The sequence below is a fragment of the Prenolepis imparis genome, unplaced genomic scaffold (assembly GCF_030444845.1).
Source record: "Prenolepis imparis isolate NDT839.2.m4 unplaced genomic scaffold, iyPreImpa1.0 SCAF_1, whole genome shotgun sequence".
NCBI classification, from domain to species: domain Eukaryota; kingdom Metazoa; phylum Arthropoda; class Insecta; order Hymenoptera; family Formicidae; genus Prenolepis; species Prenolepis imparis.
Window position 1 is genome coordinate 13,972,816 of NW_028141159.1, and position 16,498 is coordinate 13,989,313.

General features: G+C 40.6%; 2 protein-coding genes across 4 annotated transcripts in view; one reads left to right on the forward strand and one right to left on the reverse strand.

The window, feature by feature from the left end:
* Window positions 1–10,633, forward strand: part of LOC145943706 (uncharacterized) — a 35,475-nt gene extending 24,842 nt beyond the window's left edge. Inside the window, exons 3-4 of one of the 2 annotated variants that reach the window (XR_014426574.1) lie at window positions 8,160–8,581; window positions 9,913–10,633. Coding sequence is in view for 1 of the 2 variants with exons in the window: in XM_083051517.1 (XP_082907643.1) it covers window positions 8,160–8,420 (261 nt within the window). In the remaining variant the exon portion in view is untranslated. Of the gene's footprint in view, window positions 1–8,159 lie in introns of both variants that reach the window. The other variant, XM_083051517.1, reaches the window with a different exon arrangement.
* LOC145944116 (uncharacterized) overlaps window positions 1–16,498 on the reverse strand; it is a 151,259-nt gene that overhangs the window by 15,164 nt on the left and 119,597 nt on the right. The gene's annotated exons all lie outside the window — the stretch shown is intronic.

Below are 16,498 nucleotides of genomic sequence, written 5' to 3' on the forward strand. Positions count from 1 at the left end.
TGAATGCGGCGGTGCGCCGTAAAATTCGCGTGCGCGGAATCGTAAACGGTTTATTATGGAACAAGGGAAACGTGCGCAGTCACTTAACAACTCTTGTTTCCGCAAAACTCAAAGAAATCATTTAATTAACGACCAGGTAAAATCAAAGCTTATTATTACTTTTTTTTTTACGTAAATACGAAATGTCTCTAACAAATTCTCTCTTAATTTCTTATCACGATGCAAAATTAATTAATGTTGGAGCAACCACGATCATGCTACGTGTATAGCGAAACTATTTCGCTATTTAACGATTTGCGGGGCAGGTTCTTATTTAGTGAAGATTTAGATTCACGTCTGATTGTGTGAGTTGGAATTATTGGACGTTGAAATGAAACGTTTGCGTATGCGAGCTTCTTCGCGGTATGACGGCCATACAGGAAGAAGAAGGGCCGAGCACGCATCATTGCCAGATATATCGGATGACAGCGCATGCTTTATTGTTAGTCCGACGACGACACGCCTCATTATGCATAGAGAATCTGTACGCGGCCTGCATAATATGTAAAACTTCTTCTCCATTACCGTTTGCGGGGAGGACGAGTGTAATACGCCGATCGACAAGTCCATGATTGGTCAAGAATATAACAAATGTATGTGTAATACACACACATATACATGTATATACATATTATACATATAATTATATATATATTTTTTTTCTTTTCGTTATTGTGTTCTGTCACGAGGAATTCGAGGAATATAACGGGAGGCGAACGATTTCGCTATTAAGAAGAACGAAAATGATATTAAAACGTATACAAATAGCGGTATTCAGGTTCTCGAATTAACATGCGCAAACTCGTATAGAATATCTAATCATATTCTGCGTCATAAGAGAAAAATAAAATAATTAAATTATAATTAAAACGAAAAAGAATTTTCTCTCGCGTTTAAATTGCATTTATATTTGAATGGATCACATTAATCAATCTCTTCACTACTGAGGATTGCAATAAAAATTGATTCCGTCCGTGCGATCGTGAGTTATTTAGCTTATAAATTGTCATCATCGATCGGGGATTGCAACGATGTATATAGCTCTGCATTCGCGACACGACTGGAACGCGGTAATAATTTCAAGCATTCGAGACATTGTGACGGAGTGATGTGGAGCTTGTCATGCAGAACCGTATGATCTCTCTCGCTGTCGGCGCTGTGTCGAGATAGCGCAAACAAACATTATCAGCCGTAATCGGCGCGCCGCGTTTAATCGATACTATCGACAGCCTATTTAAATCGAATCGGAGCGCTCGAGCCCGGCCACTTGCCGGGGCTCGCCTTATCGTCTTCTCTCTCGCATTGGGAATAAAATTACCGCTAACAATATCGCGCTTATCCCATTTTTAACGCCCGTTACATCGCCGGGGCCTATTGAGACGAACAATGGCTAATTAAAATGGGAAAATTTAAGGTCCCATTAATTTAACTTCTAAAGAGACGCGATGTTGCGACAGCGTGTGCCCCATGGCGCGACTTATCGCTCGCCTAATTGCGCTCAGTTGTATTTCACGGTCGTCTGGATATTTAATCAATTAATTTCCACGAATTATGGACGATCTCTCTCTTTCTCTCTCTCTCTCTCTCTCTTTCATCTTCCCAGTTGAGTATCCGCCTGCTCGCCTGCTCCGATCTGATATCGACGCTTCAAACGATATTTAGATCGTGAAATTCGTAATATATCGACGCGAAGCTGACGTTTAATTTAATGGAAATAAGAGGACGATGATGGGAATTCTGTGTTGACCGTGTTTTATACGCCGACATTATTTTATTATCCGAGCGGACACGCAGCGATAGTTTCTTTTATCACTTTGTTGAACGCGCAAATCGTAAATTAATGGTAATCATGCGGAAAGTAATTAATGGTAGTAAGTGATGGTAGAGCTCTAACGACCTCAATATTACTTTTTCCATCAAATACGATCCGATTTCTCGCGCAGCGATTACCTCATTTTCTCTCTATACTATATCATAAATTGTTAATAAAATTATTCCAAGCGTGTTTTTAATTTAATTAAGTGTTAGCGAAACAGTGATTATACAAATAAATACTGTGCGATGGAAATTCTACGTTTCGCTTTACACGTATGCATAGTTTATGCGCTTCTCGAGAAAAACATGCATCGATGGAAATTTGCAACTTAAATTCACCGTGCGGCGAAACATTCAAAAGATGTTCAAAGGATTCCGAAACGTGCAAACGCGAATAATACCGATTCGAATGATCGGTGTAAAAGATAGTAGATATCGATTCTCTCGTTCTTGTCACCTCTTGGAGTTGGTTGGAGGCTTCCTTGATTTTCTCGTCACGATCCCGGCATCTCGTGTACGTGTTGTCAATTTCATGTGCGTATCCTCGAGTCGAGGAAGCTCACGAGCCGATGCTAAATCGGTCGATTGTTATTACAATCGTGGAATTAATTAATTCTTTTTTAATATTATAATATAATATTACGCGTCGAGAATTTTCGCTAATTTATTTTAACGGATTCAGAGATTGCGCCTGATACGAAAATATGTTTTTTAAAGATTCTACAGACACACGAGATATCACTAACTAAAACTCTTTGGAAGATGAATTCTCTGGCTGGAAATCGCGTGTCGTGACTCGGTCATCGGATGAATTTGACACGACAGTCACTTTTCCCCAATAAAGTACAATTGTTGAGCTCTTTTCAACTTCCCATTTCTATATACTCGTCACGGTCGACGATTATCCCCGAAAAGCTTAAACAGGGAGTGTCTATCAAGAGACCGACTAAAAAAAAAAAGAAAGAAAAAAAAGGAAAACTCTGTGCTCTATGGCGAATATGGCGGAGACACAGAAACGTATATCCGAGAAAATTGGCGTCCCCTCGCGCGAGAGATCACGCTCAATTTCGTCCTAACAAAACACGCGCCTCTCTTCATCCTGTAATCCACACCCACATATACGCGTTCGCGACGGCTTTTTCGTGAGCGCGTGCGCGTTTTTGTATTTTCCAGGTCGGAGCCGTGAAATCTGTCTCTCTCTCTCTCTCTCGCGCGCGATGTGTACGCTCGCGACGATTGAAAAATAATATCGCCGGGTTTATTTAGCCCGGCGTGTCTCGCGCAATAGCAGAGGGGCGCGGATTGTCGCGACCGTACGGGGGATTAAAAATAATGTTTCGAGCGTGACCGTCGAGTCCCCGGGGGATTAGGGGGGTGGAAGGGAAGAGGGTGACTATCGCGTTCGGCGATTGGTTACTATCCAGCTGGAGATTTTATTTGAGGGGGCTCGCCCGTGTACATATTACAGGCGATGTTCCGTCTCACTCTCTCTCTTTCTGTCGGCGAAAAAAAAAAAAAGAGCGGAGCAGGCACGACGAAAAAAATCACTCTGCACACGTTGTGTGTTGTCGAGCTGCCGTTTGGCACGGCACGGCTTCGCCAATTATAAATCGCCGGCGCGGCCGGATTTGTAAAGCGCACCCGAACGGATAAAAAAGCGCTGATTGAAATCGAATACGCGTACGGCACACGGTGGTAGGTAATTAAATAGACGGATAATAAACGAAGAACCGAGCGAATAAGGGACGTATGCTCTTTACTTATAACATTTTAATTAATCAAATCAAAAATTTTTACTTTTTATTTTAATTCAGCTTAAATGTGATTTATTTAATTTTCTTTTTTTTTTTTTGGCTCCAATCTAATCTCTTTTGATATTTGTTAAAATATATTATTTTTACCAATAGTCTTTACGCATAATTTGTGAAAAAGATTGATCAAGGAAGATTTATGATTCTATCAAGAAAAGTATTATAATTCAAATTGATGCTTTGATTGAAATAAAAACAATTATTATCATTTTTTTCGCAAAATTGTTACTCTCTATTAGGATCTCTATAATGTATATTTATCATCATGTATCTATTTAGATTTATAATCACCAGAATTTATTTTAAAACTTATTGGATATTTTTGCGCATCTTTTACGAAAGAGTCAGAATCCTTATTAGTCATATCGAAAATCTAACGCAGCCGGGAAATGCGGAGCCAAGAGCGACATTAATTTCCATTAGCGAATATCCAATTTATCGCGGGAGTAAGAGCGGCCAATCGGCGAGCGCGACCGCAATAAACGTAATTATATTTAACGGGGCACATAAAGGCCTCGATAGATTAGGCCTCTCTTTTACCGCGCTCCCCCTTTGCTCATTTATTCTCTCTCTTTTTCTCTGTTCTCTCGCTACGTTTCCAACTGTGATTCATTTGTGTAGCACGACGTAACGCGATACGTCTCGATCACCGGACGCGCGGTCCGGGCCGCGTAATTAGAATATCAATTAATAATCCGGATTAATTAAATCCGCGATTACCGATGCATGCCGTGACACGACGTGAGCTTTCGTCATCCGTATGCGCGCGTACATTATATCGAAGATGGAGGCAGGTAGATTAGCTCGCGCAGATGTATATGCGACTCCCATGTCACTTTTTTGTCCTTGATGAGTCCAACGACATTCGTCGCGCGCGTTGATTACGTCGTTGTCATCGTCGCATTAATTATTTCGCATGCGTTGTGTGCGTAACCGGTCCGAATCCTGAAGTAATTTTCTTATGACGGACGTCTCGAGAGAGAGCTTATCGCGGACACTGAGGGCACAATTTGCGCGGATAGACAACTATTTGCATCGGTAACTTCGAAAATAGTATGTATAAAGCGCGGAATATTGCGACGTCGATGGAAACGTTCCTCATGATTCACGTCAGTTACGTGCATTCGTATGCATAATGCGCTAGCAATGCATCATAGTTCTGACGTTTGCTGCGCTAAGATTGGAAGATTCTATTTGTAGAATTTTATTCCAAGTATAATATTCTCCTCGATAGATGTAGAGTCGAAACTCACTTTTAACGCGGAAAGATGCACGAATCATTCATTTCCAGTTAAATGTACAATTTTAGTGTGATGCTTCATCCACTCATAACTCTTATATAAATATCAAAGTTATATTATAATAATTAAAGTTATATTAGTGCGATGCGTATAAAAATAATTTGTAATTTATATATAATGAAGAAATTAGAGATTTCCTTCGAAAGTAAATCACTAAACTTTTAAAGATGAATTAAATTATAATAATAATGGTATTTTTATTTTCGAGGATCTCTCTCTCTTTCTCATATAAGTTTGAAGAGAAAATAATTCAGACATTTAAAATTTATCGAATGCCGAATACCATACATGCATATACATATAATATATACCAATTGCATTTACCTACGTTAACTAAACCTCACTCACCTGGTTAATATATAAAGGCCGAGCACACTCTCGTCTATCCACATGCTTAATTAAAGCTGTGTGCGGAATAACGTGCTTAAGTGACAGGTGAACACCTTATACGTGAAACGCATACTTATAACAGATTATACAAACAAAGTGCGTCAGTTCGAGAATCCTGTCATTTTCGAGGGATGAAATATAAAAATGTGCTACAAAATACTGAGAGAATATATGTAAAAAAATATAATCCTGCCAATATGTGGAAAGATCCGCAAAAAATAGCCAATCAACGAGGGAATACGATTAAAGAATGAAACATAAGAAATTTTATTTTATTGTTAGTAAGAAAATACCTTCAACGTTATGATTTGGTTAAAAAGTAGGTGTTTTTCTTTTTCTCTCTTATATTTCTTAGAGGAAATACTTTAACGACAATGTCGGTCATTGTAAATAAAGTTCTGCGAAATATGTGTGTCCGGCTCTCCGTTCGCAGAGTCCATCCATTAACGGTTAATTAAGTTTTACGTGGTTCTCGATCGAGGAGATAAAACGCGCGCGCCGGGTGCGAAAAATCCAGCTGACGCCGACGTCGGATCATTTTCTCGTCGATCTCTGCTTATCCTTTTTTCCCCTCCTGTTTCTTTTCGACGAGGGCGAATTCCCAATCGCGCGTTACCGTCGTGCATTAAACTCCGCGGGGTAATATATCAGGGAATAAATCGACGAACGTGTTGGAAGCTTTTATAGGATTTTTACAACATGCGCGTTCGTGAAATACTGGCGTCGATGGAGGGCGCGAAGAGAGGGACGAAGGTTACTGTCGCGCGAGGGGAACGAGGGGTGGTTAAACTGAGTGTAAGTTCAGGTACCGAGTAGAAAGAAGGAGAGAGAGGGCACGAGAGGGTTGCTCGATGGGGATGAAGCGTCTGGCTCATCCTGGGGGATGCAGCGCGCAATAGGGGATGCCCGGGTTTCCGCGTGCGTGCGGATCCGCCAATCGAGCTTCAGGACCGCCCGCGATCGCCATGGCAACCCCGGGGGTCGACGGGAGACGATTACGAAACGGGGGTAACTCGATTAAGCACGTGACGCCGCTCCCGGCGGCGACATCCGGGGACATGGGATGGCTTTCGCGGGCGGGGAGGGATAGAATAGGCCCGAAAGTACGGTCGAACTGCTCGAAAGGGGTTGCTCTCTCTATTTGCCCTCTTAATCACCCATTAAGTGCCGCGACCCCAATGTGGTTCTCCCGGGCACGCAGCAACGAGTTTGTTCCTGCTTTCCTGCATCTCGATTGGCCAGCGGTGAACAACAACCTTGAGATGATTCCGAGGGGTGAGATACATTTAATCCTGGCTTAAAGGCAAAATATTCTGCTTTGGGCTGTCATTTAAATCGTTTAGAATCAAAGTAGCGCGAGAACAATTAAAAGAATTAATGTTACAACAGTTCACTTTTTAAATTTGAAAGAGATATATAATAGCATATTTTTACTTAAAATTTTACAAAAAAATTGTTTACTTACAATTTTAATTTGAATTAATCAGATCTTATTAAAATTAATGTATTGCGTTAGATGGAGAGTTTACAATCTGACTTAAATTGAATGACTTTATGTAAAAGAAATTACGCATTAATTTATGATTTTAAGACATTGTGACTATTCTCCTTCAATGCTCGAGATATTTATACAAAAATATTATATGGCAAGAACAAAATAAATTTCTGGTAACACAATAAATCTATATTATTTATTCGCGTCGTGATTTTCATTGTAATGGATTCGACACCGTGAAATCATTCATTTCGTTTCGGCTCATCGAAAGTCGATCGTGTCGGAAGAATAATCCGGGTCTTGTCAAAACCGCACAGCCACCCGAGACGTTAGACAAACATCCCCGTTTCAGGCCCTACCCCTTTTACTGCGCGTGTGTGTCCTCTCGCGTCACAATGCTGATTTTCCGCGTAGATAGCTTCAAAATGGATCCTCCATTCAACCCTTTTCTCACGAGAGCGACGCGTATATATCTAACAGTCAATTCGAGGACAATGCCCGATCGAGTTTGCAGTGTCTCCTCCCCGTGAGTTTCATCCCCCGTTTTCTTCCACGCCAGCGACACATACCATTGTAACCGGATACTCCTGTTTAGGGGTGACTCCATGATACATCGGGCTCGGTCGACCGAGCCAGGCTTATAACTAGTTGCCACTTAATTTGGCAAGCCTGGCAAGAGGGCGAGGGGTTCGATTCGCCCCCTGTCTGTCGGCGGGGGATTGGCCCGCCGAGATCGATTGGCGGATACGTCGGTATTCGCTGGGGACGGCTACGCTTGAATTACCTCTCATTGAACGTCGCGTATCTTCTACCTCTCATCGCTCTTTGAAAAATTATCTTTCGCAGCGCATTTCGTTCACAGAAATCACCGATCGGACATTCTTAACTTAGTAGTTTTTTTGTCAAATGTTCCTGCTTATCGTGAATTAAAAATCCAAAAATATATACACAAAAATTAATTCTTTAACAATTATGATATCAACGTTCTTTATAAATTCATTATTTTATATTGTTTTGAAATCGAATGTTTTCCTTGTTTTTAAATGTTCATTTTTTACACAACGATTTTTATGAATAATTATATGCCTAGCTCTAGCGATCTCATCAAGTAAAGAAATAATTTTACACACAATTTTTTGTTCGAGATAATTATTCTCTATAACTCAAAATTCTAAAAAAGGCTCTTTTTTTCTAAAACGATCAATTCAAATATAACTTAAGTCGCTACGATTGTTAAAGTTGTTGCGTTATTAATTCACGTTAAATTTCCGTCAAGTTAATAGCGGCGAAAAATCATTGATGTTTCAGGTAAAAGTGTGGTTTCAAAATCGCAGAACGAAGCACAAGCGGATGCAGCAGGAGGAAGAGGCCAAGGCCCAACAACAATCGGGTGGCGGAGGAGTCGGTGGAGGCGGTAACGGCAATACTAACAGTAACAGCAACAACAAAAATACCCATCACGTTAGCAAATGGCAGCAGGAGACCAGCGACTATCATCACGAGGAGGAGGAGGAGGAAGAGCACATCGACCCGGAAGCTGAAGAGTGCTCGAGCAGTTCCGAAGCGTAGCTAGACGTTCTCTGCCTGGATTAGAATCCAGGATCGAGCGGAGTATCTTGAGTAGACTCGAACAGAGGTAGGAGCTAGCCGACTTGGATCTCCTAGATCAGATTTCCTCGAGTTCCGGTTGCGTATCGGAGAATCGGGCTTCACTTCGAACAGGACTATCGGTATGTTGCGATACGATTCTGTTAACGTTCTCGGGGGCAGGAGGTTAATAGTAGTGAATGTGAATTCCCACACGAACGGAAATATTCCGTTGAGATAGATCGCTACGCGATCTCGCTTGGGTCTTCTACAAAAGTTACATTTGCAAAGCGTTAATTTCACTAGGCTTGTGCCACCCTCCATTACATATGCCCCTGTTTATTACTTGGTTGAGGCTGAGGCTTACGAGTATGATCTCAAAGAACGAAAATCAGCAGGGGAAGATCTTGGGGAAATCGTCTAAAAGCAACTATATACTCATCATACTTCGACTGGAGGCTGACCGGCGAGACGAACGAATGATTGACGGGAGTTCGCATCCAGAAAAGTCCAGAAGAGTCTTTTTATTAGCGAAACAGCCGCGACTTCTGTTCCAAACTTGTCATTAATCGACGAGCTAAATACGCAGTATTATGGTCTCATTATCAATTTTTTCGAAACTCACATATTTTGATATGTGAAAATACTTAAATTCGCTTGAAAAACAATGACATTCTTATTCTTTTACAGTCGCTATTGAACATTATAATTTTACGCGTATTACGAAGAAGCAAGATCGATAATGGGAATCCAGTATTGCATGTTTACCGTCGATAGGCGACGCTAAGAAACAAGAATGTTTTCTTCTTCTTCTTTTCTTTCGTCTCTCGACCGAAATCACGACATGGTTCCTTAGCATCTCCATTCCGGCGTCGTTGCCGAAGGGAACGGTCGCGAACGATCCGTAACTATTCTCGAGATTAGGATAAGGCGTTCACAGGCCAGACTACCTTATAACAAGTCGGAAAAAGCGACGGAGAAATCGAAGAAGTCTATCGGAAACCGGCTAATGGAGCCATTGTCTGCAAGAGACGAAACTAAATGGACGCGCTTCCGGCGGAAAGCGGCGGATGGTGTATGTATCGAGAATGATCGGCGTATCAACTTTTGGTGATTTAATTCTTTTTTTGACTGGTTGTTCGAACTCCGTAGATTTTTGCAGGTTTTAATTTTAATGATTTTACTTTTTTAATTGAATTTTTAATTCAGAGAATTAGAGAGTTGCTCGCAATAATTAAAAAGAACTTTTAAGACAGTTATTAAAACTCTAAAGATCATCTAAAATGAAAATTGATCGTTCACGATTCGTCTATTTGTAGTTTTGTAGGCCGATATCGCTTCGTTTATCACCCTTATCTTGCCATAAAAAATTCGCCATAAAAACTTTCGTCGGACAGTGTAAATAAAATATAACGGGAGAATAGATCACGGATCTTTTGTAAAAGCATCCTGACATTTCTCGTTTTTTTTACAGACGCAAGTGTAAATAGATAAGAAGACGAGATGCACCGGATGCATACGTGCATGTGCGCAAAAAAGTAAGTAAAACGAAACTTTAAAGTGAGTGCCAAACCTTCGTACCCTTAGCGAAAGATCCCAATGTAAACGAAATTGTATTTGCAATTGTATTTAAGTCGTTGTTCTATACGAGCGAGCAGTATTCCTTTCGTCGATTGATGTTTCGAGGTATGTACTGACGATTTAAATTATTATTGCTAATGTTAGATCCGGGATCCCCCGTGCGCCATAATGGAGCAATTGTAAAATAGACAAAATTTTAATCTCGAAATCGTAATATTAATATATTGACGTAGGTACTATCCTTTCTCTCGAAATTTAATATTATTTTAATGTAATTGTAATATTAATACATCGATAGATTCTCTCAATATTTTAATATTATCAAGCAGCGCGTTGCATTTGACGAGTATTTTAACTCGATCGGAAAATTCGTGCTTATCGATTTCACAGACCTTATGTATATATTATTTCGTGTATATATGTTGCGTATTAAAAAAGTTTCACGTATAGGAAACAATATTTTCCTACTCGCTCGATTGTGGCGCAGGGATTTCGCTTGTAAATAATCCTGTAAATAGCAAATTGTGATTTTACTTGACGTGCAGAGCCATAGAATTGTACGATCATCAAATGACTCAGTTCGTGTTCTCTAGCGATATAGCGAAATAAATTATACTGTCTAATACAAGAATCGTTCTGCTTTTCTCTCGCCTGTTCCAGTAAGTTCCTGCGAATCCCTAAAAAATTCTTTGCCATATGGCCACTAATTGCCGATTGCCGATTGCGCGTGCGAAAACTGAAAGAAATCATCAGATCAAAGATATATACGCCTCTTTCTAATGCAAGAAGACACAAGAAAAAATTGTAAAACGCGGATTCTTTTTTCTCAACGTTACATCGTATAATCTTAATAATCCTGACATTCAAGAAGACATCGAAAAAACGGTAAATTCGATATTGCAAACTCGAGAGTTTGTAGAAGCTCTACAGCTCATAATTCTGCAGTCAATAACTTACACAGAACCGGCAGAAATTGTTTGTTTTCTGTGCTGCTGTGGTAATTTCTCGCGCAGCGTATTATTTTAGAGAGGCAGTATACTCTCCGCGTACGAAAAATTGAATAATTTCCGCCGTTGGGCACGGACTCGCGTCGTGGTAATGCTTAAGCACACGACATTATCGCAATGACCGGCCGTAATTACCGGGGTGCGCGCAAAGGGGGTGTCTTCGCGCTGCAAATTGTTTTTCGCAAAGGGGCATCGTCGGGACAACGGGGTCCCGACGGTGGAGAAAATCGCCGGGGTACGACTGTAGCTAGGTATACGCGTCTGCGGGAGCGATCCTTGTCGATAATCGCTTTATAATCGCCGCTTCCAAAAGGAATAATTTACTGCGTCGGACGTGCAACTCTCTTTTTCTCTCTCCCTTTCTCTCGTACCCCCGTAATTAAACGCGCCGGATCTCTCCCTTCGTGCCCGGAACAACGGATGTGCGAACGCAGTCGATGTCGGTAGATTGTATTCGGAGATTCGCTATCATCCGTCTGTATTATTCTCGTCCACAAACGAATACATCACTTCCGAAATATTTCATGAGTTTCACAATGGGAATCGAATAAAGTTTTTTTTTTTCATTAATGCTTTTATTACACATTTTTTATAATTCGAAAAATATATTTTTTCTCGAGCGTTTGAGTTATGTGAGTTGAAAGTAATTGAGAATCCAAAAGATTTTAAAGTTAAGTTTAAGATTTTCTCTTTCTCATATTCTATTCTGCAATACATGGAGAATGGAATATGCATTTGCATTCCATGACGCCGATATGTATTGCTTTAAAGCAGGATTCATAATTTACTCAGTGAGAATTAATAGCGACGATAACGTGACTTGTAAGCGATTATCGACGTATTAATCAGTTCATGCTAATAAATTTGTAAATTGAAAGTATCCGCAATTATAGTGGTTTGCAAATCTGGAGAATGAAAAAGGATTTTACAAGAAAAGAGACAAGGACAACCATAAAATAAATTATACAACAAAAATAAATATAAATACGGATCTTGAATATAAACTTTTAAACATTTATCTCTTTATCTTCTGATTAATGAACGGATGAAATTAAGTTATAATTCTCATAAAAAAAAATTTCTTAATTTTAGTACCATTAATCTGTGAAAATGTGCGGTTCTTGTTTCTAAATTAAGAAATTTACGAAAAATAAAATTGATCAGTTTGACTTATGAGAAGCTTTATGTATCTCTTCCAGATATTAAATATGTAATAAAGTTTTAACGCCATGCTAATTTATTCTCGATATATTAAATTTTTTTTCAAGATCGTATTTTCGCAGCTGTTAATTGTCTCATTGTATATTCGACGCAGACTCATTTGTCAGGGGTCCGGAAGAGAAACTTTGGAGATCGCCAAGATTACTCGACGTCCATTTCCACAACTCGGGCGCGCTTATCGATCGATCAATTAAGCGGCTAAATTAATCAGTATATGCGCGGCAATCGCCGCGGAGACGAAAGATACGAGAGATCGAACGCGGGACGCTAATGAAGCGCATTAATTGGAATGTTAACTAGGGCTCGTTAATTAAACGTCGGCAGCCACATTGTCGTCAAAGCGATCGTTCGATCAAAAATCGATAATTAAAACATCTTATCAATGGTTCGCTTCTTCTTATCCTTGCACTGTTTTCCGCAGATAATTCAGTTTCATTATTACGGATGCGCCGTTCGTGATGGTTTAATTAACACAAGACCGGGAGAGGCATATATTTTGCACTCGAAAATTGATTTTTCGACATACTCGTTAAACGAGGCAAATTTACGACGCGTATATCGATCGCGTCCGATAGGGGGGAGACTTTGCTAGAGAACGCATTCTCTACGATAAGCAAAGGTGTACGATATCTCCAGTGATGAAACTCGATCGGACGCCTACGATTGCATTAAATGGATAATAAAGTTGATAATATTCCGTTAATATTTCCGCTGTCTTGCGCGCGACACGTCGTGCTCGAGACGATCTCTTAATTGCGCGCCCCGAACGTTGTTGCGATAATCGTAGCGTGGTTAAAAATTATCGGGCGGAGCTATCGCGCGCGTACGTATAGGCCTTATCGTATTTCGCGTGCCGGTAAATGAGTTAAAATAATACGTTTCATTAAGTCCCGCGGGATTAGTTTCACTGTTACGAGCATACCGGCAGATAAGCGGCCGGATTACATGCGCGGGGCGCAATAAGTGCATTATAGAGGAGGATATATACGCCGCATTCTTGCGAGAGTTGAGTTGTTCGCATGCATATAAGTTGTTGTTTACCGCCGAGTCACGCGTCAATTTAAAGCCAGTGAGTTCTCCTGTGCGAGAGTCCCCGCGAATGCAGATGTCACGCGTGCAAATATCAAGTTACCGTAGTCTACGAGCATTTAAAAGAAAAAAATTAAATACTTCTGCATTAAAAAAAAATTTATAATATATTAAGTTATGCTTTTGTTTTACAGATTAAATTTGACTAAAAAAGTGTATTAAATTTGGTTTGAAATATAAGAGATGCTATTTAAAAAAAATTTTAAGACATCTTTCAATATGAATTATTTTTTTTCACAATATTGCAAGCAATTTTGTCTATTAAAATCGTCCTAATAAAACTGTTATATATACTAATGTCAGCATTTTTGACAACTCTCATAATTTGCTAAATTATAAAAGTATGAAGATTTTCCGCACGTCTCTAAACTCTCTCTAATTATCTCAATTTTCTATGGTGTAGATATTGGAGTCGGTAAGTTTCGAAAATTCACGAGTCCCACGGTTAAAAGCCGGAACGATTTAAGCGTATCTACGTGGTCGCAATTGATCCCTCGTTTGTTTCTCTGATAGGTTAACGCCTACGCCAATGTGCGAGGGCTAAAACAGAGACGTGTCGGTTTACTTGGGTGAAGAGCGCACCACGTAAGGCCCGCGGCTAGGTGAGGAAGAAAGTGGAATCGAGGGAGAGAGAGAAGGGAAGCAGACAGCAGCGGAGGAGGCGAAGGTGGCGGGAACAAGGGGGAAAGGGACAGAGATCGGAAGGGGTGGGGGAACGTCCGAGGGTTCAGAACTGCTAATTATGTAAATTGCCGGTGTTGCAAATTACCCTCACAGTTTGCGTTCATTCTGCACACAATCCACACGGTCTCCGCACACCTCGCACGGAATCCATCCACTTGGATACTGTTACTTCCTCCGGCGAAGAGGAGGGTTGGGAAAGGGAAGGATGGGAGGCAAAGGGCGAAGGGAGAAGATGGAAGAGAGGGAAGATGGCGGCGGATAGAGCGAGATGGATGATCTCCCCGAGGACGGAGCGAGAATCTCTCGTTCGGTGCCTCCTTACCTCTCATTCATCATCGCTGGGGTACTCGACGATGCGCGGATATCAGTATCCGTTAACAGATACCGATGTCGGATGGTTCACGACAAACGATCGCGAATGTTTTCATCCCGAGAGTGTCGTATTATCATCGGCTAGAAATTCTGATAATTTAAGATAACATAATAAGATAAGCGAAACTAGAAATCCGAATATTTTCAGGGAAAATATTGAAATGTTGGTAAAAATTGCGATCAAACTTTACTCAAACACAATTACAATTTTACGTTGTGATCTTGCGCTGATTCAATCATTTTATTCGTCTTTCCTATTCTGTCCCTCGTGAATTCAATGATATAAGTATACATTTGCATATTCGCAAAGAAATACGAAGAGTACAAGCGGTGCGAAAGATATTTTTGACGTTTTACATCGTTTTGCGTTCCCAGTCTGCAATTTGTCATGTCAAGCGTAAACGCGGCGGATAACGAGACTGATCCGCGATGCGTGTTGCGATGTTGCGACTGTCAAAATCGGACATTTTCGGACCATATGCGGGAGATGCATGCAAATTCGTACTGTGAAAAAAGAGAGAGAGAAAGAGAAAGAAAGAAAGAAGACAAATTGAAGCGACGGAGCAGGAAGAGAAGAAGCACAGCAAGTCGCCAAAAAGAAAAAAAAAAAAAAAGATGCGAGTACCTTTGGCGGTTTCTCCTTCCTTATCGCATCAGAGAAACCGGTACTCGACGAGATGCGGATACATAGTTTATCGTGAAAGGATGGAAAAGTTAGCGGAATGACCGTTTTTATTTACGCGAGCCGTGGATGACACGAATTGGGCTGCACAGGACGTGACGTCGGCGCGGATCGCAGACTGTAATCGCGTGACCACGGGGAGTTTCCTCGTTCCGTGCTGCAGGTGACGGTTACTTAGTTGCATATCACGAGGAACGCATATAGTAGCGCCTGGAAGTACTCGGAACGAATATGATGATGTAAACGACGCGAAGAGTACCATTCAAAATAATTGTGTATGTAAATTTGAAAGGATGGCGTAATTAATATATGTCGATGAGCGCGTTAACGAGGTACTTATTGCTCGCGCAAACATACACACACATGATGCACTATACAGTGTTCTTAGAAGGAGCGAAAGAAAGCACTATGTATGTTGCGAGAGGTAATATTACGATGAGAATTTATAGCTTCGGCGAATTTAGAGCGATCACTCCGACTAAATTGTGAAGATAAGATCGCGGAATAATTAATTACAATTAAGTCGGGCCTTGTATTTGTAATGATAACGGGGGGGGGGGAGAGAAAGAGAGAGAGAGAGAGAGAGAGTCTGCACGACGCGGACGGATTCATTGTCATTCAAATTTGGCACAGGCCGTAGGAGGTGTTTAACGACACGAAACGTCGTTCAGCGGTGCTGAACGAAACAAGCTACGTAAATTAGGGAAGATAAGTGGTCGCTCAGGTCACATGAAGAAGTTCGGACACGCAGGTCTTTTACCCTCTGCAGGAAGTATTTGATGCCCGGATAATTGAAGAGCCGCGTATCTCGTGTCTATTCACACACAACCGCCTTCAATCTATTAAAACTCATTTTATCGATTCACATTCGATTAATTTTTATAGACAGAGTAAATGAAAAAATATACTAACAAGCATTTTAATCATCATTAATCAGAATTTTAAAAAGTGAGAGAAAAAAGACAAGAGAAAGATGCCTTAATGCTCGCGTTTTCTTGTCTCTTTATGTATCTGATTTTTTTATTATTAAGTTATTAACTTTTTATTTAACAAAATAATAATGCAAGATATTTATTCTATATATGTATAAACATATATAATCTACTTCTACATGTTCACCCGATGTAGATCGTTGCTTCAAAATTTCACGACAATTGCGCTCTGTAATTACTGTCAATCCACGTGATATTCTTGCTGCACGAGATTATCGCGACTGCGTGCGTTTAGCGCAGAAGAGATAGGCCGAAATTTTTTGCACATCGTACGGCGTCAGAGCAACGTAACATTAAGTATCACGTAGGAAACGTCGGCCAATAAAGTAGAACGCGCACACGAACAAATCGTTTAATCCAACTCGAGGCCGATCGAGGTAATGACGGCCATAAACTGCAACGCCGAACAGAGAGAGCTCCGAGATTCCTGGA